Below are 26,217 nucleotides of genomic sequence, written 5' to 3'. Positions count from 1 at the left end.
GGAAGAATTGTTAATGAGACACGCGACTTTTCATTTCAATTTTAATTGAAGTTTTAATTCAGATTTTTCTTGAAACTTCAAGTTTTTTTTCATTGAAATACAAGCAAGATTGGGATACAGAAATTCGAAAATAAAATTAGCATATTTAAATATGAAATATGTAATTTTTAGTAAAACACTGTACAGATACAATTAACCGCAGTTTCATATAAAAGAATTGTATGTACCGACTAAAATTGGATACCGATAAAAATATCTAGGAAGCGAATATTTCCTAAAGTCTTGACGGCATCGCGATTCAATAATAATTACAACCTCCGCAAGCGCATTCGATTCGCGCGATATTGAATTAACCGAATACGGTACGTTTTCGTTCGCCGCTGTTCATTTACGAATAAATCTCACTCGTTGGTACGAAATTAAACAACCTTCAGAGCTTGTTCGACTCTCAAATGAATTTCAGCTTATTTCACTCCTAATTGGCGTGTTTGGTTCATATAAATTACTACACTGAATTCCTTGCTTTTATTAAATTTAAAGTCATCGGGTCCGTCGTTATCTCGTGCACAAATTGTAACTGTTTTAACTGTGACACATCTTCTCTTTTAAATTTCACGAATACTTATCTATTTTCATACATCAAAGAAATTTATTTTTCCTCGTTTATTTTATTTCCACCGACCACATTTATTATAATTTTGTTGATGATTTGTAATATATCTAGTTTTGTAAGGATGCATTTGTTTTAAGTCTCGCGACATGTCATTTCACTTCACAGCGATAATTTATCAAAACACATATTGCCACCACACGGACAAGGATCTGTACAGAGCATTAAAAAAGAAAATGAGCGGTATTTATAATATGTGATTCTAGACATTATGACAATGAGAGATCTCATACTGCTTTTGTATATACAAAAGTGTCGTTTGAAATTTATTTTTCAAGTTAGAAAAAATTTAATTTGACATTAGAAATACACTAATAATGGTACAACTTAATAAATTAACTCACACATGTTTCCTAACATGCCATATACATTATTTTGCTCTGTTATGTGTTTGATTGCTCTGTTATGTTCGTCAGAACAACATTCATCAGAATACAATTCATTCGTAGACTTAGGCGTACAAATTTTCGATCAGTGACATCTTCGATGTATATCTGATTCATCTCGTATTCACATTTCAGGATAAATTACATGTATAATATGCATCACCACGAACTTACATCATAGCTACGTTTACGTAATTGTGCAATATCGCCATACGACGCTGCCATTTCACCGATTCGTACCCCCTAACACAAAGCGGAATTGCTTTCATCGGTTAATCGAGTCCCGGTTACATGTCAGTCGTTTCTCTTGAAATTTAATAGACGTGCTGTTTTCATGGGCTCGTTTCAGTCCAAACCGATACTTCGGACCTTTGTAATTGAAATTGTATGCTTCCCTTTAAACTTTAGAATAACGACAGCTGCAATGGAAATACAGAGAAAATTAATTCGAACGACCGGATTTAGAGGACGAGATGATCGACGGTAGCCTCGTTTATAAACGAAAATAATACAAATTTCCCTTAATGAATTTAATTACGAATAATACTTGTGGAATTCGAGAAAACGAAAATACAAAATCGTTACAATGAAAATGTATATCTCAATACACGGTTCCACTACAAATAACAGAGAAGATAAAAGAGAATTTGAATTTCTAACGCGAACGCCAATATCAGTGATGTCAACTGTGAGCTAATAATGCAAGAACGTAAGGATGCAGTTTTCGGAGAATACCTCTGGGTATTTATACACTGTGAAGGTAAGGTTTCTTTGCTTTTGATTACAAAATGAATAACTTGCACGCTGCGCGAATTATTGCTCGAAGATACGAAAGAGTCGTAGCGATGAACGATACTTCTGGAAATTAGGACGAAGTTATCGCTGAAGCAAACTTGGAGACTCATAATGGAATCACCGAGAGATAATTGATCGTCCGACACATTTATTTGATAAAGAGAAAGAGAAGGCTAAAGAGAACCATATAAATTCTGCTTACGATGGGTTTCTATGTAAAGAAGAAACGCTTGACGTATAAATAGATTTTATTAATATAATATAAATTTAAAATAAATTTTAATTAATTGGTAAACGTAAACAATAATTTATATACTTTTACACCGACACATATAACATTTTATGATGATACATCTGCACCTTGAATTTTATATATTTCTCATTATACATATTAATAAAATAATAATAATAATTTTGAAAGAGAAATTCAACGTCAGTATTTTCAGTTAATTATCAAATAATCAATATGAAACGCAGATATGAAGAAAGATTTTATTGTAAACAGTATAATATTGAATTATATATATATTGTCTCATGCTTTTTAAAGTGTTCAATACATAATTAAACTTTTAAAACTTTTATATTTATTAAAAAATACATTTTTCACATGAAAAGGACTGTGTTTTTTTACTTCTTACCTTACATTTTCCACTTCGTTATGCCAAAAATGTCGGATATAATGTAGTTACAAAAAAATATATTGAGAAAAATTTTAAGATTGATACCTGTGTATACGTGTATTAGTAACTACCATACTAAATATTTTTTACCATGTAACAATCTTCCATTCTGAGTTCTATATATCATACCTACCCATTGCCCTTGTCAATTACAATTCCCTTTCCCAAAATTATGTTCCTTTTTTGTAAGACTTGTCTCCTAAATTTTCTTTTACTCTTATTCTTATTATATACTATATTAAATGGCTAGGAAACAATTCTACAAAAGAGCAGTTTATATAAGGACTTAAATCATCATATGAAACAAACACATATAACTTTCAACGAAAAATTAATTTCTGCGTTTAATATATAACAGAGTCGAAATTCGAGGGGAATAAACGTAATCGATATAATGCTCCTCTGCAACGCTTTGCTGTAATTTCGTTTTCAGAATTCACCGGGCTGTAACCACGCCGTAAAGGAGGAAAAGGCGCTGGCAATAAAAAGGAGAGAAAAAGAAAACGATCGTCGTTAGGATCAGCTAGTGACTGAATTGGATGTTCAATCACAAAGTTGATTATCGAACGTTCTCCATCAAGAGTCAGTTATATCGGAAATCGAAACGATTTCTTCGCTGTGAATCAAAAATTCAGATAAGAGAAAACGAATTCCACACCAATTCTCTTGTACTATTAGTCATTCTCAGCGAAGAAATTCGTTTTTGATTCCGATGATTGCATCCGGCCGACGCTTCAGTAACGCATAAAAGGCGATTAGGCTGAAAAAAGGACGAAAATTGCGATGACAATGGGCAAGAAAATACGCGATGATGAAGCAATTTATAATATCTAGACTGTTCTATTACTCTCATTTTTAACTCTTATTATATGTTTAAAACAGATGTTTTATGGTACAGGTATGTTTAAACCTAAATATATGTTTGCAGTAAATGTTTTGCAACTTCCACATACATTTTCATATTGGTTTCAAATTATACCAGAGTACTCACGGTAATCGTATTTTATAACAGTGCTAATGAAATTTCAAAACGTTTTATATAATACACACAATATGTCTTCGGATATTAGGGCTCTTAAAGAAACTGATCCCCTTTATTTTATATATAATATTTTATATAAAATATATTTTATATATAATATTTATTCCTTAGTATCGTGACTGACAGAAATTTTCCACTTTAAATGAAGTTCTGACTAATAAAAACCTGTCCTCAATGAAAAAAGCATCAGCTTTATTTATGCTCAAGTTGTATAGTCCGCTCGATTGAATAATCGGCTACGTCCATCGTACTGACCAACGAAAACGGAAGAAACGCAAAAACAATCTCTATCATTGAGATTTTCGTGTCATGGAACGCGAATAGAGCTCTATAAGATGGACAAAAATTTGCGCGTCTTTTACGAAGTAGAAAGAGGAAACGCGTCGTTGATATGACACCAAAAAATATCAAATTCTCTCATCTACGATGAGAGAAAGCTACAAAACCGAACGACATGACAGAACGCATTAACGTGGCCGCCGAAGCGTAGATTTCCTTTGATATTCTTATGAAGGATAGTCGTGACGTTAGGACGATATTAAAAAGTCATCAGTCTCAAAGATATCAGTCTACACGACGCTACGGTATAATGGATTTTCCCGGAAATTGTTAGTGTTTTCAGAATTGGTTTTCCTTTGTAAGTGAGTATTTATAACGATGATATCTCTTCCTCCTGTGAATTTATACTTTATATAATATGTATCCGCACGAGCTTTAAAAGTATTGCATAATAAGCTGAAACCTGAATACTTTAAGTGATAAGAGAGATATATTTGGTTTCACAATTATTAAAGAATTTCAAAGAGCTTGTATTATATATGTCGAGGAATAACTAGTGAGTGGAGAATAAGTATTTTAGTCTGGAATAGTATCAGGTTATAAGTAATAGAAATTTATTTCTTATTGTCAATTATTTTAGTAAAATGAATCTGATAATGATATCATTTTAATTGAAAATTTACTGCAACAAGCCGATCCGCAAGATTTATGCATTAAAATATCATTCATTTCTGTATCGAGTAATTATTGAATGCGTCAAAATTACCTCAAAAATTAAAAAAAAAAGAATGAAGATAGGAGGAAAAAAACCGAAATTGTAGTTGTTATAGATCTAGTACTGGTAGTACAGTGCTGATAGCATCGTAAAAATTAGTGGATCATTCTTTATTGTTATCAGCCATACTTGGTAAAATATTTATCTGAAGTAGCATATAGCTATATATACAGCATCAACGTGACGATTATTCTTTTATCATCATATACACTTTATTACAACTGTCAGAGTGATTGAAATAACTAATCCACAATTTTTCATGGGAATTTTATATATCTATCACGGTACATTTTTTACTATCTGAATAATATTTTGTAAAGTATTTTGACAAAATCTGTGTTTTCCATATATCTTTCAGTTTAATTTCTCTTTGGTACTAATGCTAGTATTAATACCTAATTAACAATTAACATCGAATAAAACGATTACAATTATGCAGTAACAACAATAATCTTCCAAAATGGCCTGACTCGAAATATCTTTGCGTAAGATTATGTTACTTACCCTGTTCGAAGTGTATTTAAAGTGCTAAGGATATGATCAATTACATTTCCTTAGAAGGATAGTTTCATTAATAGTTTCATTAAAATGAATTAAAAATCCAGAATCTTTAAGGTGGAAACCAAAGGAGTTCAATCGATTCTTCGTTTTATGAAATTTGCCATTCTCATGCAAGATTGATAAGCAAACGATCCGAGCATCAAAATCCATCTTGTTCGACGAAGAGTTGTTCCAATGATTAAACGACCTCGAACCTTCTATGTAACGCCCACTGAAGCTACCATGAAAAAATAATTTAGAAAACCAGGAGAGAAAACACGGTACATACTATCGAAGTAGACGAGTAACCTGTCGTTCGTGTACTACCCTTATCATCTCCAGATGATTCGTTATATGTATGGTATCTATATCAGAAAAAGTTATATTAGGTTGCGTTTGGAGAAATTTTTTCACGAATTTCGAGACAATTGACGTTTTGAATAAATAAGTATAGATATAACTAATATTTTTTTATACAATGGTCAATACAATATTTTTTTATACATTGTTCATTCAATTGTCCTATTTTAAAATAATAGTTACGCTATTAAACAAACAAAAGAAGATGTCCTGTTAGGGAATAAGCAGAGTTTACAGAAACATGTTGAATATTAAAGAACGTCAATGTTGGCTTAACAAGTTCTGGAAAAGTAATTTCAACTTCTCGACTAAACATCAAAGTGAAAGGCTTTAAATTGCAAGTGGTCGAGCTAGAGAAGGGTTGAAATTGAGCTAGAACCGAAACGAATAACCAACTACCGACAATTTACGAAGTAGAGTTAGTTTTGATAAATATGTATTCATGACCTACAAATCCTGCAAAAGTTGTACCGATTATTACATTTTTTTTTTTTTATTATTTACTAAACATATTTAGCATGACAATATTACATAATACATATCAGAATTATAGGATAAAATGAATTAATGACTCGATTAAAATAAAATGTAATGAAAAGCGTTATAATGAAATGGATTTTACAGTCAAAATTTAAGTATAATTGTCATTTACCATCGATTTAATTATTAGACTGCGGATATTTGTGCAAATTCGTATGTGATGATGAATTTTTGAATGAAATTTTGATGAATTGATAATTTTATGAACATAGTATCATTAGAAGAATTTCAGATATGAAAGGGTTAAAAAAATAAAATCTAATAGAGATTCGTTTTATCTATTAAATATTACGACACGTACTTTAGATATGAATTATGTTACATTTATATTTACAGAAATTAAAATTAATCTAACTCTCGTATTGATCATATTTATCGATTGATTGTATAAGGTCAGTTGTAAATGTAATATAGAACTCGAAAAAGTAATTTAACCTTTTAACCACTATAAACCTTCAAAGATTTCTAACTCTGCTCTATTGATTTTCCTAAATACCATCTGTCTCTGAAATTCACACCCATAATTCATTTACGTTTCATTTATCATTACATCGTGCATAGGCATGGCGATTGCGGAATCAGCGATCTCTTGACGCATTATATTCCCAAGCGAGTACTCGATCAATTAAATAACACGCTATAACCGTAAAATCGCGTTAAAGCATCCAAGAACATCATACTCGACATAATTACAATGTCCTAGCGCCGAGAAAATGCCAGTAATGGACAACAGCCCCATCTGGAAATCCGATTTCGCTCGACCCAATTCATTAAACGTTTTCATCGTCGCAAACGCAGGGAAAGAAATGGCTGTGCACGAGGAGAAACGCGTTGAATCGCTCTTATACGGTGATTTTGATGAGTTCAAATAGTTCTTCTCTCGCTCGAGGTTCGTGCGGTTAACCCGTCGCTGGTCATTTGTCTCTGAAAGCGTTAACACCATCCATATCCGAATTTCAAATTTCAGATAATGGAAAACGTGCTGTCGAATATAATCTACTCCGGCCCGTATACATGAGGTTTGACTTTCTTTAACGCTGGACAGGATTTGTTCCATTCGTATCATCTGCACCTAACAGTGTATGCTTCATGTTCAGGTACTGACTAAATATGTTTTTCGTCTGTATATGTACACTACTGCTCAGTGAAGGATAGTTGGTGGATATTGTTTGAATATTTAATTTAATAATAATAATTTGAATAATCAATTGAATAATTAATTTGAATTTAAATTCAAGACACTTATAATTTTTAAGCAATAGTATGATTATAACTCAATAGAGTACGTTTAATGTTCAAAAGCTGGCTAAAACAATTGTCATTTGTATATGTATGTATGCTATCGCACATAATTGTTCCAAGGACTTCAAAAGTCGACGGATATTGGAATTTAATACACTGATGATTTTTAAAGAACAGTGTATATCGGTTTGATAAATAAACAATGTATATTGTCACAATAATGAATCGTATGAGTTAACAATAGCAGGGAACCTCTATTTAACTTTTATAAAAAGAATGTAGATACTCTCTCACGTTCGATACGGTGTAATTTAATTAGAAAATTACGGATGAAAGAACTTGTATTGATTTTATTATTTATTATTGCTACAGCTATGTATGGCAGAATATTACAATGTGATAAAAAAATTAAGCTTTAGAAAATAATATAATTTGCATCTGAAATAAAATATTATAAAATCATATTTAAAAATTGTAGAACTATTTTGATATTTTTGAAAGCTTTCTACGCCCGGATAATTTAATTTCTAAGAGTGGTATGTTCTATGTCAGACAAAGAAACTTCTTTCAGATAGACAGAAAGACTGCGATAATTATTGGGATAATAATATTTAAGTTCTTCAATAAGTAATTTCAATTTATAGTTTGTCATTTTTTTATAAAAAATATTATAAATAATAACTTTTACTCATTATTATTTTAATTAATTTAATCATTCTAAGCGAACTGACACACAACCATTTCTTTTCTTTCAAATCAATGAGAGTATCCGGATATGAAATGCAATTTAATATTTAATAACACTACTTATAAGCAATCAATAGTGTACATGTGCGAAAATATCAGAGCTGTGAAAGTGCTTCCGTCCATTTGTCCATCGAGACCAAATGATGAAATTTAGGTTAGTGTAACGATAATTTTATTCGTCGAAAACAATTTATTCACAATCGCGTATTTCCTTTCAACGAGGTGAAAAATCACGGTTTTCATGTTTTGAACTCAATGATTCTAGAGGACTACACATTTATTACGATTATCCGAGGACCGAGATATAAAATATAATCAATTGATAAAACATCCAACGAATATGCAAAACGTGAGCGGATAAAAGTTTCCAAGTTATCTGCAACGTTAAAGAACCGAGAATCAAATAAAAGAATTTTCCGATAGATCGATGCTGTTCGTATTTGCTAGAGCTTCTTCCAAGCTCGATTTAATGTACCCAACAAGCCAATTTTATTCTTCGAATACAATGAACATTGCTGTTTACATCTATTTCTACGAGTTTTGTGTTACACATTTTACTATAATCAAGTATTGGAGGAATACGGAAATTACTTTTTTCTTTCTCAATTTTATTATCGTTTTCTCATTCTTCAACAGCCAATAGTAGACTACGGATGTTTATGCATTTTTATGTTTGTATAAACATAACTAAAGAAATTGAACCTAGATAAAAATTTAGTCCATATACCAAATACAATATTATAATAAGTCCTCTACTTTGAATATTTTATATACTTTTGTATATTCTATACATTCTGTAGGTTTCTGCATTCTTGAATTTTCCAAATATACATAAACATCCGCAGACTAGTCATTACGCATGATATTATACAGCGGCTACAAAACATTCTACGAAGTAATCCTTTCATATATGTAACGTGTTTTAAAAACACGATAAATATACGTACTGTATCTATAATTGTTGCACGTAACCGTACGTATCAGATACTTATCAAGCGAACGACGTTTTACGAACCGTAAAAAAACATTCGATAATATAAGGTAATTGTGTGACAGAATGCGGATGTTTGTCTTCAGGAAGTTCGAGGCAAAGGTGATGTTGCGCAAGTCGTAAAAGTCGAGGCCAAACGGTGTGAAAAGAAAACGGGCCAAGGTTGTACATTACCCAAATCGAGCGATTTCCGGCCTCCATTTCCGATGCGAAACGTAGTCCCAAACCGATGCTGATTTCACGAGGGATTTATCGCCAGGACCCTAAATCACACGATTTGAAATAACGACGTTTCTCCTTTAGTGGCGGATGTCAAACTTTTACCATGGCTCCGGACGATTCCTGTAAAAGCACAAAAGGTTAGTAAAATTGATCGTTACTCTTTTATCTCGAGAACGAAACAACTTCTAAGTGTAAAATGTCACGTTTATAATATAGAAATGAGAGTTTTTGGGAGGACTCTTTTATAACGAAGATAGGTAACCCATTTAGAAGCTTAACCAAACCTATCAACATCACTTTCTGAAACATTTATTATCTTACTTCTAGAATACGTAATTAGTGTTTAACTCCTGAAAAAGATAGATAGATAGTTGACCAGTTTGATTTCAATGTGGCTCAAATAGAAGAATTTCTTCCTCTTCGTTTTAGTCTTTAATTACAACTGTCTTTTTAAATTACGAATTTTAGACTTTTAATTACAAACCTAGATTTATAGATAACATAATAACATACTAACAAGTTAGTATGTGGAAGCGAAACATGAATGACTTTGCCATTAGCAAACTATTAATTTTTATGCACTCACAGAAAATTTGAAGGTACAAAAATAACCACAGTCTGATCATTAGGTTACATGTTGTTAGAAATTAAAAAATGTCCTGACTCCTTGCGCCGATAGTATTCTGAATTTAAATGTCAATGATCCTCGGGATAGAAAAGAACTCTTCGATAAAATAATATTCGATAAAATTTTTAGAAGACTTCCGCATCGAACGATACGCCAGAAGTACGAGGTTATTATCGGGCAATTAAAGATTTTCACGAAATTTTCATCGACGTGATCTGGTGATTGCGTCATGTCGTCCTACGAAGGACACGTTTACGAGCGGAATCTCACTTGAAGACGCAGAGCCGAAGGGAAACGCGCGGAAAGCTTCTAAATTACGATGTCAACGCCCGCCACGGACCCGTTGCCGTCCACCGTTTCCGAGGAATTGACGACCGCTCTTATACCGACGGTTACCAAGATCGATACACGGCTGGACGTCAATCCCGTTTCGGTGGTTTTGGCGATGTCGATAGTCTACATTTTATCACCAATCACCGTCGTCGGGAACTCCATTATCCTGGCCGCCTTCTATAGGTACAAAAGGTTACGGACTGCATCCAATTACCTACTAGTCTCTTTGGCCGTCAGCGACTTTGGGGTAAGCCATCAAGTAATTTTAACTATGGCAACCATTGAGACGCGATCGACATCGATGTGTTGAATTAGTCCAGTTTTTTTATCCTTCTTTCTCTAGTAAATAGAAATCATAGGAGAAGAAACATGACAGGTATATTTTTCTTTAGTTTTTAATTTTAATATCACCCTGTAAGTAAACAGAAGAATTTTAATATGACGTAGTTGACGATCACAGTTTTCTTTACTTTTATGTCACTTATTGGCTGAAAAAAAATACTAATTCTTTTGAAAATAGGTGATAAATTCACAATGTCTTAAGAGAGATTAATTTATACAATTAATATTATTGGTACTTTTTTAGTGTTCAGAATGGTAACAAAAAAGCACACCTAATCCCCAAATTAAATAAGAAAATAGCTTCGATGTAGAATTTATTGACGACATACTGAATTTTGACAAAAAACAGGAAATTTGACTTATCATGTTCTTCGCCTGTAGTATTCAAATATTGTCGATAAAATAATGTTATTCAATAATAAATTAATTAAATTAAATGACTTAATCAAGTTAAAAATAGAATGTAAAGAATTATAGATCAATATCGTCAATGCTGAGCTTTTATTAGAATCCATTTCAAAGGAGATATCAACATTGAAGTGCCCCATTGTTTCTCGAGATTGATCGTCTAACGGGATATTTTAATTAGTCAGCTAATCAATCAGAAAACGGGACGAGGCGAGGATTCTATCCCCGCTGCAATTCGTACGATAGTCCTTCCGCCGCGATTGATGTTGACACGTTTCACTTTTAGTATACAGGACTACTCAAAATTAATCAATCAAACTCCTTTATATTTTATGTATACCATAAATACAAATAATTTATATGATATAATAAATCAAACACAGACAACATAAACATAAATCGTGATAATTAAACGTTATTATGGATGGTTCATAAAAAAATTCAAGTCACTCTGGCTCAACATAATAAACCTTTATCGATACGGCATTTTTTCTTATACTTAATCATAGACTATATCGAAACGAACGAGATCTTACAATCTGATCCTACATCGAAATAGTTTGTTTTGAACAGTTCAACCTAGAAGCAAACCACGTATACGTTGTCACCTGCTGCTAATGACCTAAAGCACACTCCGTTATAATACCCCAACATACAGCAACTCACCCTCTCTGAATAATTCCTCTTTAGAGAATGTTCGCAATATTACTACTGAAAATGGCTTTGAACTCAGTTTAATTTTACGTTCTACACGAACTGCAAGCGTAAACGTTAAGGAACGCTTTGAAACATACGTACGTTTATTATAAAACTTTCATTTTGCCCAATGTCTGTTGTTTATAGAGTAAGTTCCGAAGAGGTCGTAGAGATGATTCTCGCCTCTAATCATCCAGCATATACAAATCGGATATTACTTGCACGCAGGTCGGTGTGTTCATGCCCTTTGGGATGCATCTAGAGTTATCTGGGCTGCCGGAAAATGGCGTTTCCACGTTGTGCATCGTACCATACTGCATCGTGATTGCACTGTGCAGCGTGAGCGTGTTGGTGACTGTGGCAATCGCTGTGGACCGGTTGACGTCGCTTGCACAGCCCCTCAGGTACAAGAACATCATCACTCACAGCAGCATCGAGAAGTACATCGCCGTGTTCTGGATCTACGCGATCATTGTCGGCCTCTCGCCTTTGATCTACGCCAAGATACCAGGAGAAACTCAACCACACAGGTGAGAGCCGCTGCAATCTTCTTTTAGTTTTAGTTTCATTAATGAACCGATATAGTAAACAATGTAAATAGCAAAAACATTTTTTAGTAGAAATGGTCAAACGGATATAAATTCCATGTGGAAATTCACGATGAAAAATGTTGTAAGTGATAGAATAAGTTATTTGAGCATGTAGGTCTATCTGTAGGTCTGTATATGAGCTAATTAAATTATGTTTATCAAGATGAAAGCCTAATATAGAAATAAATACAATAAATTTAAATAATGGAAATAAATGTTATTAACATTAATTTATAATAATTACAATAATTAATAATTATAAACATTAATTTATTCTTTAAGTAATTCTGTAAAGATGATGAACGCTGAAAATCAATATCGTTCAAATGGTAGATTATACACCTGGTGAAGAAAACAAATAGATTTATTGTTTTTATTGAAAATCTTCATTTCTGACATGTATATCTCTTACCATTTTGAATTCCCGTTTGTTAATTAAATTCAAATGTTATAGGATTTTCTCATGTTGGAAGAGATTGTAAATTGCATTGTTTATAACATAAAGAATATGTTCATTCGAAGAGTGAAAGCATAAAGGTCCGTGAATAAATAAATGTGAGTTAAAGGTGATGAGAAATTTTTAGAATACAAATTACTGAATAATTGAATTAAAAATGATGAAAAATTGGTACAAAAATTTTGAAAAATTTTAATGTCTTAATAGTTATTTTTTGTCAACAAAAATCTCACTCTGAAAGCGCGTAAAATAAGTTTAATTAAATAAAAACGCGAGGTTTGTAACTAAATTTCTTTTATTTTATGTAACTAACTTAACTAATTCTTCCGAGAATCAGAATTTCCTATGAGTATTGTTATAAATTAAAATGCACGCGGTAGGAACTTTTGCTAATTCTGCACAGCAGTTGAATCCTATTGAACAAACATTTCGAAAATTGCTAAAATCAGATTGCTCACTAGTCACGTTCCTCAAACAACCGACGGGTCGAACGAACAGTAGTATAAAACTAGGAAATACAATCATGTGTTCCAATCGAGCCCGCGCCTTTTTCACATTTTGCACCGACAGTGCAAAAAAATAGCAAGGCCAATTTCTGTTCCTATAAACAAACGTAGTTAATTTTCTACTTCTTTTTTTTACATACTTCGTCGAAACGTAACAAAATGTAAAGTTCATTAGGGATGCATGCGTGCTGTGATTTTCTATTCTGTCTTCATTTTATGTGTTACAATTTTGTAGCTCTACTGTAATATAAAATAGAATAGAAAGATTCTTTCGAATATAAAAATGAAATGTACACGAATTAAATATATGCACATAATCAATTCTGTAATATAATAAATTATCAGTTAAATTAAGATTTATCACTCTCCTTTTTTTACGCGATGCCCTATTGGGATCGACAATTGGTCCCTGAATTACAACCATGCCATAATAGGATTACGATGCAATATGCAGGAAACATATGCATGATTTACAGTAAAAGTCACGGATTGAAGCATGAATTGCATGGTTATCCAACCAATATAGAGTAATGTTATTTTAACCGCGCCACGTGTCGTGTTTGCGTTACTATAATAAACGCAATCTAATCTCCTTGTATCCATTAAACATCAAACGATAGATTACATCCACAAAGTTTACATAACCTCGTTAATTTTTTCAAGTAAAGGTAAATAATTATGAAACGTAGTCGAAGAAAGAATTATCTTCCGATCTAATAGTTGAATAAACAAACGTCTTAAAGAAATAGCGATCATCGACCTAAACTCTTAAATCATAGAATTCCAGAACGATCTATACCAAATGGTTAAACTCAATCACCAGCACACTACTATCTTAAAATACAACAGTATCAACACTTCAAATAATCCACATTTTTCTCGAATTTATATTAAGTAATTTATGATTTCTTAAAACTATTCATAGCATTGAAAATCAAAATACCAAGTAGATAAAATCAATCATTAAGACATCACTGTATATTAAACAGGATAGCTGTATCAGTACTTTGAATAATCCACATTTCTTCGAATCTTTAATAAACAACCTAAAATTGCAAATCAACAAAGCAAATCATTGAAATTAATCACAAAGCACTTTCCAAAAAAATTTCGTGGAATTGACAAACAGGCCTTAACCTTGACGAAGCACCTGGCACACGTGTAACGGAAATTAACAGGCGCGTGCAGCATCGAATCAAACGATATTCGAATCGACGCAATTATATAACTCGATCGCTGAACTAACGAGTGAAATTAATTTGCTTTCTGTCACAGTGGCAACTGCAGGTTCGGTGCAGCGGTGCTCCCGCCCGTAAGGGTGTTCCTGGTAGTGGCAGTATGGGCACCCAGTGCTCTCGTTCTCCTCGGTTGCTACATGTACGTGTATCTGGTGGCACGTGCACACGCACGTGCGATTTACACGGTAGAACTATCGTTCAGGCACCAGACGCAGACCCTAGCATTACCGCGCTACGGTCAAACACTAGCAGTCACGGTCGGCGCGTTTCTCATCTTCTGGCTTCCCTTTCAAGTGAGTAGATGGTCTCCTATGCGACCGCACACGGTCACCAGATAGATCTCCATTTGTAATCGAACCACCCTATGCGCGTAAATTCTTATAAATTAGCATTCCTTTCGACGCGCAACGCCAACGTGCGTTGTGTCGCTATTATTACTCTCATACTACTTGCACATCGGAGTTACGCAACATTATTTCTACTTTGCCTGGCATGCATACTCGTAACGTAACACTGATGTAAAATTTAAGAACGTCATGGTGTGCATGTTAAATACGTACTTCTCCTTAGACTATGCTTCTTTGTATTTTATATTTCTACACTGCGCGTTACACCATATTTATAAGTATTTAGACATTTTTAAATTATTGCAAATATATAAAATTACATCGAATGATGTTTCCCAATCCAATTTTGTCCTTTGATTGTATCTCAAGCAAAATTAAAATTAGTATATATCCCCTATGTTGATAAAAACAGTAGTTTAACCATTCGATTTTGCATTCTTTCAATCAGATTTTGTGTAATCTCCTAATCAGGTTTTGTATCTTTTTGCACTTTGTACCTGCATAAGAATTGAAAATTCCATAGTTACGATTAGTGTATGGTACAATTATGGCTTTATATTTATAAGATGTATGTATCTCGAAGAAGTTACATTTGAAGCTGAAATTTAAAATTAATTGAAAATTTTGTTTAGAATGCAGCATTTGCCTAGTTGCGTAACTTTATGCTGGCTATTTTTGTTTGCCTTCATTACACCCTTATTAGTTACCGGGTTTTAATTACTTGAGAAAAAAAAACGTTAATTTCCAATTAAAACACATAATGGGTAGTTTACTTGCCGTAAAGGTTGCAATACAGTATTACTTGTAAACCATAGCCCAGGAAAATACGTATAACGCGAATGATGTAAAAAATTTAATAAGCACTCTACGAAGCCAAATATGAAAGAGAAAAAGTTTCGAAATGAGATCACCAGTTTTTAACTAATATAATAAGATGCAAACGACGTGACAACTTAGCGTAACATGAACCTAACATGAGCTAGGCTGATTTTGCTATATAATAAATCATAAGTCATAATAAACAGAACAATAATGTTAATAACAAAACAAATATACTAAGATACTCGTTGTATTTTCTAACGTTAAATATAATCTCTGAAATAAATTTGCATCTGTGCACGATCCACCAACTTGCAAACCAAATTTTTTGTTTTATAATTGCAAAATGAAACCTTTGAGGCACAGTTTGTTTGCAATTTTACCGCATCCGAAGACCAATACTCAAACTGTAACTTGGCTCGACCCAGATTATAACAGAAAAAGAATGTTCACTCCTAGGCTGAAAACAAAATTATTGTTTCAAATAAAATATTTCATTCTATGTGTGTAAATTGTAATTTAATTAAGTAATTGATATTTCACTTTTTTATATATAAAAACAAAAATAAAATAAAGTTAGCTGATAGTAAATTCCGTCCTTGGGTCATTGGCAATCGATTGATGTTGCGTGAATCGACGTGGTAATGAGGTTTCCGTAACCCGTCAATCTCCATTTCACGAGGAAAAGTTTCACGAAGGAGAGGGTTGAAAAACGACACAACCTCCGAAATTGTGGTAACGAAGAAGCAGCAGAAATGGGCGTCTTCTAACTGTGAAGAAAAAGAAGTTGAGCTCGAGGAAAACTTTTGGAGAAGTATTCTAAATAGCCCACCATTTTTTTTATCGTTAAAAGAACAGCTCCTAGGAGGACAACAATTATAAACAATTTCATTGGATGACAAAACTAACAAATACAAGCGATTTTAGCGATTTTTCCTCTTAGTTCTGTGAAAATTCGTCTCGATAAATTAATCGAATAAACTTTGTCCAAGACAATTTTACGAATTTTTATTTTATCGTTCAGTTTGTCACTCCAGTGGTAGAAGCGTCGTTCATTTATAAAAAGCTACAAAACGTTTACAAATATAGGAAAATTTTTTATATATCCTCACCTCAATAAAAAGAGTTTAAAACTTTTCAAAGAACTGCCAACTACAACTTATTTGTTAAAATATATATCAATAAAAAAGATCTTTATCGGTAAAAATGTATATGTATTTGATCTTAAAGTCAAAATGACCAATACAGTCATATAATACAAAAATAATTGTTAATGATTTAATAACTATTAATACAGAAGTAATGTGATAATTTTTACAGAATTTTTTAGATCCTCGACATTAGTAGATACGTAACACATTAGTAGTGTTATTAGTATTTTGTCATAAGAATGAAATCATATTATTAAATTCCAACTGAATATTTATAAACAACGACATCAAAGTAGAATCAGGCTAAATAAAGGCTTTGTCATCGGAAAAAATTATGTGTCTTTTTTCAATCATGTATATGGAACGACATACTAATAATGTCCTATATGACTTCTTCAAATCCCATGTAAAGATAAAATTCACCAAAATTCAAATACATATGGATTTTAGTTTCATACACAATCTACTAACTTTCATTAACAAAGATCAAGACAAATAATTCCCATTTTAGTTCACGTATTACATGGTCATATTTATAACGATGTAGCTCAAGCGTATTATTCAACCTTTGAATGTTATAAATAGATTAACGCCATCCATATAGATCAAGTGAACGGGAGAAACATATATCTATGAAGATAATGACAAAATTTTCTGAAGTTTAGCCAATGTTTTTTAATCTTACATTTTTCTTCAATATATTCTCCTCTCTTATATTATACATCATCTTAAATTTGAGAAATATTGGAGAAAATTTATCGTATAAATTATAAACAAAATCAATTGAAAGAAACTTTAGCATAAACTGCTCTAATCGCTTCTCATTTCCTCGTTGAACGTTTCACACGACATAAATCAGAACCCTCCCATAAGATCAAGCAACAAAGACCGAAGCAGGCCGAAATTACCTTCTTAACATAAGGTAAATTTGCTTTACAGACCTGCATGCTGCTGGATATTTTTTGCGGTACCAACATTCTTACCGAATGGGCGGTCGTGTGGCTTGGACTGCCCATTATGGCGCACAGTGGCGTGAATCCATGGATTTACGCTTTCCATCACGGCGAAATGAGGGTTGCAGTGGTTAAGATTACCAAGAAGCTGGCTGCTTTCCTCGGAGTGACACCCAGCCGTTACGGTTGCTCGCCAATGAGACGTGATTCCAATACGAATATGGAATTAGCCGAGGTGAACAACAGCAACGATGATAGAAGGCATCCGGTGGAAGATTGTTTCGCTACAAAACAAAACAACACTTTGTACACAAGCAGGCGAGGCCTGGAAGTGTCAGGAAAGCACACAGACATCTCACCAGAAAGGAACATGGATCATACGTCTTCTGAGAGTAGACAAGCAGACATCGTCGAGGAGAATATCCACGATCTCACGAAAATGCTTGATCTAAAGTACATCATCGATCGGAATCACATGATCGACTCGAATCACAATATCGACAAGATCAAAAATCTGAAATATCTTCTGGATCCAACGTTCAATAAAATTAGACACCTGAGAAGATTGAATCACAAGAGGCTCGCTAGTAAGAATTTTTCGAAGGCGTCGGAACCGAAGTTCATCTCCTATCAGAATTTAAAGAGCGACGTAACGTTGAATCGCAAAGTATTGCAAATGAATACTATGTCGGATCCCGTGCTAAGCGCTAACAGTCCCATAGTGCACACAAAAGATTTCCATAACGGTTTGAGTCCTATCAATTGCAAAAGAAGAAATTCGAATCTTTGTTCGATGTCTGATCCTAATATCAAATCGGCGACTGCAATCTCTTCAGAGGTGAATCTTCGACTTCCAACCGGTGGGAACACCACCGAAGCTCATAGATACTCTGTACAGAATTTAGATCACAATAATAAGTACGAGGGTGGATTGGCTAAACACGTTATGCTATCTCGACAATTGGAGAATCAGAAGCGTCTTCAAATTTATCCACGACCGCGGTTGAAGATTAATAGTCCCTTCGATCGAAACAGTCCGAATCTAAACCTCAGACTTCAGAACAATTATACGCCGCCGTCCACCCCGGATAGTACGAGGTCGAGTTTGTTGGATAGTCCAAGGCAGAAGACGTCTCCGAAGCACATAACAATTACTTCTAACAAATTAGCCAATCTTGTTCATGTGGATAATACTCCGAGGTACTTGGAGCCCAGAACAGATCCAGCTTTCAAAGTATTACAAATGCGAAGAAACATGGAAATACTGAAACATTCCGAATCGATCAATACCATCGAACCGATGACGCACGTAAGATTGTTAGAACCTTACAGAGTCATGGAGAGTCTGGCAGTACCGACAATACACTCGGAACCACCGAGTCCCATAGATCCACTTCCTCTTGCTCCTCTACAAGAAGAAGACACGAAGAACTCTGAAACGTCGAAGCCTTCCATTAGTATCGATTGCTTAAAATCTCCGATGGGTAATAGGAGGAGTCCAGTTAGACACTCAGATCCTGTGATACCATCCGTCTTGTTGAATATTGAAGATTATAGCGAAGACCGCGAATCAATCAATAACAAATCTAGTCATGATAGTTCCTCAAATAATATGGTATTGTCGGGTCAAATAGCACCAATAGAACCCATCGATCTATTCGAAGCCTTGTTGAAAAACTCAGAAAGGTGTCGAGAAGGGAGATTACCAGACCCTATCTTCGTTGAGCACGATTCGACGAGATTCAGCTCGAGAAGACCCTCGGACTCGAAGTGGTCAGAGTCGTCGAGAAGCCAAGAGATCCTGTCCAACGTAGTCACTGAACATCAGGCGTTCCCTTCGTCCTACTCGGTGAACAATTTTCAAGTCTGTAACAGTGGCAGCGATCTCAACGATCTGACGTCCCTCGATCCATTTATGTGCCCGGACGCGTTGACATCGTCATTACGCGAGTCGTTCTTTAGCGCTCCATCCGTACCTGATTCAGAAATCTTCACATCGTTCGAAGAAAATGAAGAATTCACGCTTGATTCTGAACACAATCTGTCTCCTTATAATTCCAGATCGACGATCAATTTGAAAAAGTCAGCGATCGAGAACGATCTGCAAAGCAAGTCCACGGAGTCTATGTTTCGAAACGGTTGTCTATCGACGAAATCGTGTGCGATTTTGAGATTAGAGCCATCTTTACATCGAAATAGATTGCGCGTCAAACCAGGAGTAGACTATATCCTAAAGGATATGTCTATTAAGAATTCACATTTGGCCCCGCTCGCTTCACCGACACCTACAGAAATCTGCACTCCTACCATCGAGCTCGTTTCGGAAATAAAAGGTGACAGTGGTGTCGGTGTCAGAGTATAGATTTATTGTGGATGCTTCGAAGCAGTTGGTGAATAGAATTAATCGTTCATTCAGACAAACATGATGAAATAAAACGAGGAAGTTTTACTTAGAATTGTTTTTCGATCGCGATGTTCTGCTCGTCGAATTGGAATTTTTACGGTATACATACCATGTTGTATAATGATACGATTACACGTCTGTATTTTTATAATAGTCTGATGCCTGCATGGAGAAATTATTCTGTCTATCTTATTCTAACGAGACGTACTGAAACGTAGGTTATCGTGAAATAATGGAATCGAACATTTCAAGTTGGACTGTGATAGTACGACGTGTCTTTAGCGAGATCATAGAACGATCACATGAGAGAGGAAATTCTATAAATGTTTGACGATAATTAATCCTTCAACTCCTAAGAATAGTTACAATAATCGTTTGGACAGAATTCTTCAAGGAAACGAAAACTTATTAATTTATTGAGAAACTGCTCCGAATAATTTTATCTGACTTTAATCTAAGGAGTCTTAGGATTAAATTCGTTATATAAATTTGTAATATATTACACGATTCACATTGACATACTTATGTTAATATAAATAAAAAAATTCAAAACGCAAAATGTCAAAGGAGGAACATTGACGAATAATGTATAATTGATTAAATTAATCATCTACTGATAAAGCGAGATCGCTATTGGAAAAGCAACGACGGTTCGATTTGTATTTATAGATACCCTTTAAAACATACGTCATATTGATTATATTTATCAGATTTTGCCTCGCTAATGGCGGTTGACTTGGCCAATACTTAAACATATTTCAGCGTTGTTCAAACGTTACCCAAAATACTGTGCCAAGCGGATTGCGCAAGATTTACAAACCTTTCCTTTTTCCTAGAACAAGTAAACGAAGACAGTGAACTACAATTACCGTTTATGTATGTACCTGATTAAAAATTTGCAAGCGAACAAAAGTTTTCTGGCGAAATATCGATGGATAACGTTTGTTTTTGCACAGCCAATAAGATCTGTCTCACTTATACCATATTTAAGTTCCACTTCATACTTCCATTTTCTCTTTCGACTAGTTACTTAATCATATCCAATTTTAATTAATTTAACACACATGACTAATAGTTCAAGATGATGAAACATACCGTTATGTATTATATGAAATTTAAATCAACCTCGTTCCGATCCTCACAAAATTCTAAGCAACCTGATTATCGGCATTTTAGAGGCAAATACACGATAAAATGATCCTCTGTAAGAATGCTCAGAGAATGTAGATAGTTTAGCGTTTTAGTAAAGAGAAAGTAACGTGAAAAAATCGTTGTTTCGCTGTTTACGCGAGAAAAGATAAAGCAGAAAGCAAGAATCATCTTAGATCCAATGTAATTTATTTAAGAGTATTGTACAGTAGAGAAAACGTAAGGACCAAAAATTTTCAATATACGAACTCTAATATGGATGTCGTCAGCCCTCGAGTTAGTAGCTTGTAATTATACAATAAGACATCATCTACATAATCGATTCTGTTTTTTTATAATGTCTGGTGTTAATCACATAATCTGATGGTCTGACATTTGAATTGATCTATGAGTATCTCTATCGAAATCTAATTTTTATATCGCGTCGCCATAAAAAGTCGCTTCACTAGTTCGAATTTCAAAAAAAGAAAAGAAGAAAACTATCTCGGGACTTAGATCGTCCTCTCAACTATTCACAATGCCAATGAAATATCGAAACTACTTTTATATACATATAAGTTCACAAGAAGATTCTTCGTGAGACAAAGTTATTTTTGTCATACATCTGGGATATTTTTTAAAACAGATTCTCCCATGCGCTCGCTTAAATATATGTGCGCACAAATATTACCTATACATACTATCGATCATATAGAAATACCCTATTTTTCAGTTCAATGAATAATACAGATGTGTGTAATAGTACAGATATTTCGCAAATGGAAACCAATTTAACAGTATGAGTTTAACTTCATGAGGACATCCTAGAAAACTTGGAAGAGATCGTTGACAGAAGTGAATTTTGAAAATTACATATTTTGGATAAATGTTCACCATTTTCAGTAGCTTATAATAACTCAAAACAATTAAGGAATTACCTCGTGAAATGACTTTACTATTTAATGATACTTGTTTTTTAGAACAAAAATTCAATAGCATATACATTAGACATTCGATAAAAATATGACTAAAGATATTATAAAAACGCAATGCTCTAATTGTTTTGAGTAATATATATTTGTAAAATAGATAGGAACATACTAATAATTCTATTAAAAAACATGATTTTATGATTCATAAATTCTTCGTATTTCGTTTCTACGAGTTCTATTTGCATCTTATGCTCATCGGCATATTTTTAAGTGTCCTGTATAGCTGAATTTATTACATTCTCAACAAATTTCACATCATATTATATGGAAAGTTGTAAAATATGATTTACTACCTGTCTCGCGGATGTCTGAATTAAAATTTTCCTTTTAATACAATGCAAAGAAATCTCTAAAAGTAAACGCTAACGCTTCACTGTGTTAACGACTGCAAACGATGTACAATCAATTTTTTAATTATACGTACAGTAGTAAAAACAGATTTCATAGTTTTAGTTCCTTACCGACGATTCGTTCTATGAAATGTCTTCCATTTGTATAAATCATGGAGGAACAAACGAATGAAAATCTTGATTCATTCTTGTATGCTTGATTTTAAGTTATAGATTAATATCGCTCTATAATACATACTGGAAGTTCTGTACAAATAAAAGAACATTTATCAAAATGAGAGGCACTGATATATTTTTATGAAAAAACATTTTATCGTTCTTTGTAAATACCGAAATATCCAAATAAAAAACAAAATCACAAATTGCAAATTTACATGAAACTGATGAAAAGAATATACGTTACTATATTGTCCAGTTGTTAACAACAAATTTGCGTCCTATAACATTCATTTTACCCATAAACATCTGTAACACATTATCGTCAAATTATTATTTATATTTACATATTTTAGAATAAAATTAATTTTCAGATAATTTTAAACAGAAAAGTTACGAAAGCTAACGCTATGATTTGTTTTAGATTTATTATAATTCGCAATATAACATAATACATATGTTTTTGTATATATCCAAAAGATATAATACATTAACTAGACAAGACTCACTAGAAGTAACAAGTTATCCTAGAGTTTAATTGTATATTGAAATAATAAAATAACTGTAAACTCGAAGTTTTTATGTAGATTATAACTAATAGCTAATTTCAATAGAAAACATTATATATATTAAATGATTTAATAATAAAGCAGATCATTATTTACTTGAATTTATCACCGTGAGATGACGTTAGTATTTCAAATACATAGTTCAAAATATAATATCACACTTACTATATTGACAGATAATTTGTTAGATAATTCGAACCTCACAAAAACAATTATAATTAAATTTAAATATATTTTAATAAAAAATTAATAAATATATTACTTGTAATCAACTGGATATGATGCAACTGCAAAAAAAAATTACTGAAATTTCTTACCTTGAATGTACAAATGCGTGCGCAGGAAACATAGCATGCGGAGACCGACATAACCCTGTTGATTTGTAACCAACTCTGCGTTGCATATGATATATCTTTCTCCTAGGAATCTTTGCACGATCGCACTTAAAAGTCGGAAAATAATTAAATATAAAGAAAAATGACAGCGAAAGAAATTGAAATTGACACGTCAACGTTAAATGGGAAAGCGGATGAGGAGGATATTGTGACACCTTGGAATGTTGCAACTAAAAACGAGACTGGAATTGATTATGATAAGCTTATTAGTGAGTTCCATAGAAAATATCTTTCATAAAAATCTTTGAAAAGTATTTTTATCACATAAAATAAAATGATATACTGTTGCTTTATTATCTTCGTTTCATAGATTATAAATCCTTCCCATTTTTTGAAAGAGGACAAAGATAACATGCATATGTGAATATACACATTAGCTTATAATTTCACTTTTTCAGAAGATTTCTCTCTGTTATTATAGAAAGATTTGGAAGTTCCAAAATCGATGGAGAACTATTAGCGAGATTTGAGAAAATCACAGGACAGAAACCACATCATTTTCTTAGAAGAGGAATATTCTTCTCTCATCGAGATATGAATACTATCTTGAATCTTTATGAACAAGGAAAACCTTTTTACCTTTATACTGGTAGAGGACCCAGTTCAGATTCTATACACTTAGGACATCTTATACCATTTATGTTTTGTAAATGGCTTCAAGAAGTATTCCGTGTTCCATTAGTCATACAACTAACTGATGATGAGAAAGCAATATGGAAGAACATAAAAATAGAAGATGCGATTAAATTGGCCTATAATAATGCAAAAGACATTATTGCTCTTGGATTTAAACCAGAGAATACATTTATTTTTTCTAATTTAGAACATATTGGAAATAATCCTGCATTTTATCAGAATATGATCAGAATACAAAGAAGTGTTACATTTAATCAAGTGAAAGGCATTTTTGGATTTGGAGACAGTGATCCTATTGGAAAAATCTCATTTCCGCCAACTCAAGCTGCTCCAGCAATTTCTGGAACTTTTCCCTTTATTTTTAAGGATGCAAAAGTTAATTGTTTAATACCATGTGCTATAGATCAAGATCCCTACTTTAGAATGACAAGAGATGTTGCACCAAAAATTGGCTATCCAAAACCAGCGCTGTTACATTCTATATTCTTTCCAGCTTTACAAGGCTCTAAAACAAAAATGTCAGCTAGTGATAACAATACTGCAATATTTTTGACAGACACTGCTAAACAAATAAAGAATAAAATTAACAAGCATGCATTCTCAGGAGGACAAGCTACTATTGAAGAACACAGACAATTAGGAGGCAATTGTGATATTGATATATCATATCAGTGGTTACGATTCTTCCTAGAGGATGACGAAAAATTAGAACAACTTAGAAAAGTAAGTTTAGTAAAAATTGAAATGTGTTCCTTAGTATTAATAAATATAAGAATATATATATGTATATAATAATATATAAACTTTCAGGGTTATATTAGTGGAGAAATTTTAACAGGAGAACTTAAAAAAGAATTAATTGAAGTGTTACAGCCTTTGGTAGCTGCACATCAGGAAGCTAGGAATAAATTAACAGATGAAATAGTAAAACAATATATGATTCCTAGGGATCTTGGTTTTGTGGCAAATATAAAATAGTTAGATGCAAATTGCTTATTATGTATATAAAACACATAGGAATACTTTCATCAGTTTATTTAATTTTATTTATTTTAGGAGCACAAATAATTTTTTCTTTAAGAAAATTATTTTTTATGTCATGATGGTAATGGATTAAATTGCTTTTATAAAAATACGTACTTTGTATTTGCATTTACAGTCCTTACTTATATATAAGTAAGAATTATCATTATAAATATGTAAAAAATATATTTCATTATATTTTTAAATGTTTAGGTACTTACTATTTGCATAATGATTATGCAAGATGAGTTTCACTAGAAATCCCAAAGCAGAAACCGTCGACCTGATGTTATTGCGACATCGAAAACCGATATTATCTGTGTTGTGTATATATGTTTCATTTGAAATCGTTCTTATTTTCACATTCTTATTTCCAATTCTCATGTATGCAAACATGCAGTGATCAGGCCAATGACGACATTTCCTTTTGAGGCCTCTAGCGAGGGCAACATCCTATGTATTAGGATATGCGTTAAAATAACAGTATAAAAAACAAATTCAAATATAAAAAGAATGAATTTAAATGCATATTATGTATTATACGTTTAAATTAGTTTATATCTGCCACGAAAGTGGTTCATATTTACTAATATTCTTGTTATTAGATATAGATATGTATATATACTATGTATGTTCAGTATAATGCTTATAATAATTTTTTAAAGTATATTAAAATGTTTAAGAAAAAGGATTTATTTGAAATGATTAAATTATATAATTATGACCGTAATACAATATTTTTTTACACTATTTCCTAATTTGTCAATTTTCTTATGTAATAAGACTAGATTAAAATATTTCTATTGCCCGCCATTTTTATTGCGCG

General features: G+C 32.7%; 2 protein-coding genes and 1 long non-coding RNA gene across 5 annotated transcripts; 2 read left to right on the top strand and 1 right to left on the bottom strand.

Annotated features, from left to right (window-relative positions):
* Positions 1–9,262: 9,262 nt before the first annotated feature.
* Positions 9,263–21,736, top strand: LOC126872191 (uncharacterized). 3 transcript variants are annotated; one of them, XM_050631831.1, is made up of 5 exons: positions 9,263–9,407; positions 10,028–10,478; positions 11,906–12,207; positions 14,506–14,761; positions 17,725–21,736. In XM_050631831.1, exons 2-5 carry the CDS (start codon positions 10,218–10,220, stop codon positions 20,098–20,100), a joined length of 3,195 nt encoding a protein of 1,064 aa, XP_050487788.1. In that variant the 5' UTR covers positions 9,263–9,407; positions 10,028–10,217; the 3' UTR covers positions 20,101–21,736. The 3 variants fall into 3 exon arrangements, with proteins under 3 accessions (XP_050487788.1, XP_050487789.1, XP_050487790.1); XM_050631832.1 differs by lacking the exons at positions 9,263–9,407; positions 10,028–10,478 and adding an exon at positions 12,295–12,349 and having other exon boundaries at positions 12,137–12,207; XM_050631833.1 differs by lacking the exons at positions 9,263–9,407; positions 10,028–10,478 and adding an exon at positions 12,298–12,349 and having other exon boundaries at positions 12,141–12,207.
* LOC126872230 (uncharacterized) lies at positions 21,464–23,784 on the bottom strand. The gene is made up of 2 exons (XR_007691912.1): positions 23,655–23,784; positions 21,464–23,077 (listed from the first exon to the last, which is right to left on the bottom strand). It is a non-coding gene; the product is annotated as an uncharacterized LOC126872230 (long non-coding RNA).
* Positions 23,662–25,503, top strand: LOC126872216 (tryptophan--tRNA ligase, cytoplasmic). The gene is made up of 3 exons (XM_050631898.1): positions 23,662–23,941; positions 24,154–25,091; positions 25,179–25,503. The coding sequence occupies exons 1-3, from the start codon at positions 23,815–23,817 to the stop codon at positions 25,344–25,346; spliced, it is 1,233 nt and encodes a 410-aa protein (XP_050487855.1). The 5' UTR covers positions 23,662–23,814; the 3' UTR covers positions 25,347–25,503.
* Positions 25,504–26,217: the final 714 nt, after the last annotated feature.

This window comes from Bombus huntii, chromosome 12 (genome assembly GCF_024542735.1).
Source record: "Bombus huntii isolate Logan2020A chromosome 12, iyBomHunt1.1, whole genome shotgun sequence".
In the NCBI taxonomy this organism is placed as follows: Eukaryota; Metazoa; Arthropoda; class Insecta; order Hymenoptera; family Apidae; genus Bombus; species Bombus huntii.
This window is presented reverse-complemented; position numbering and strand designations above follow the sequence as displayed.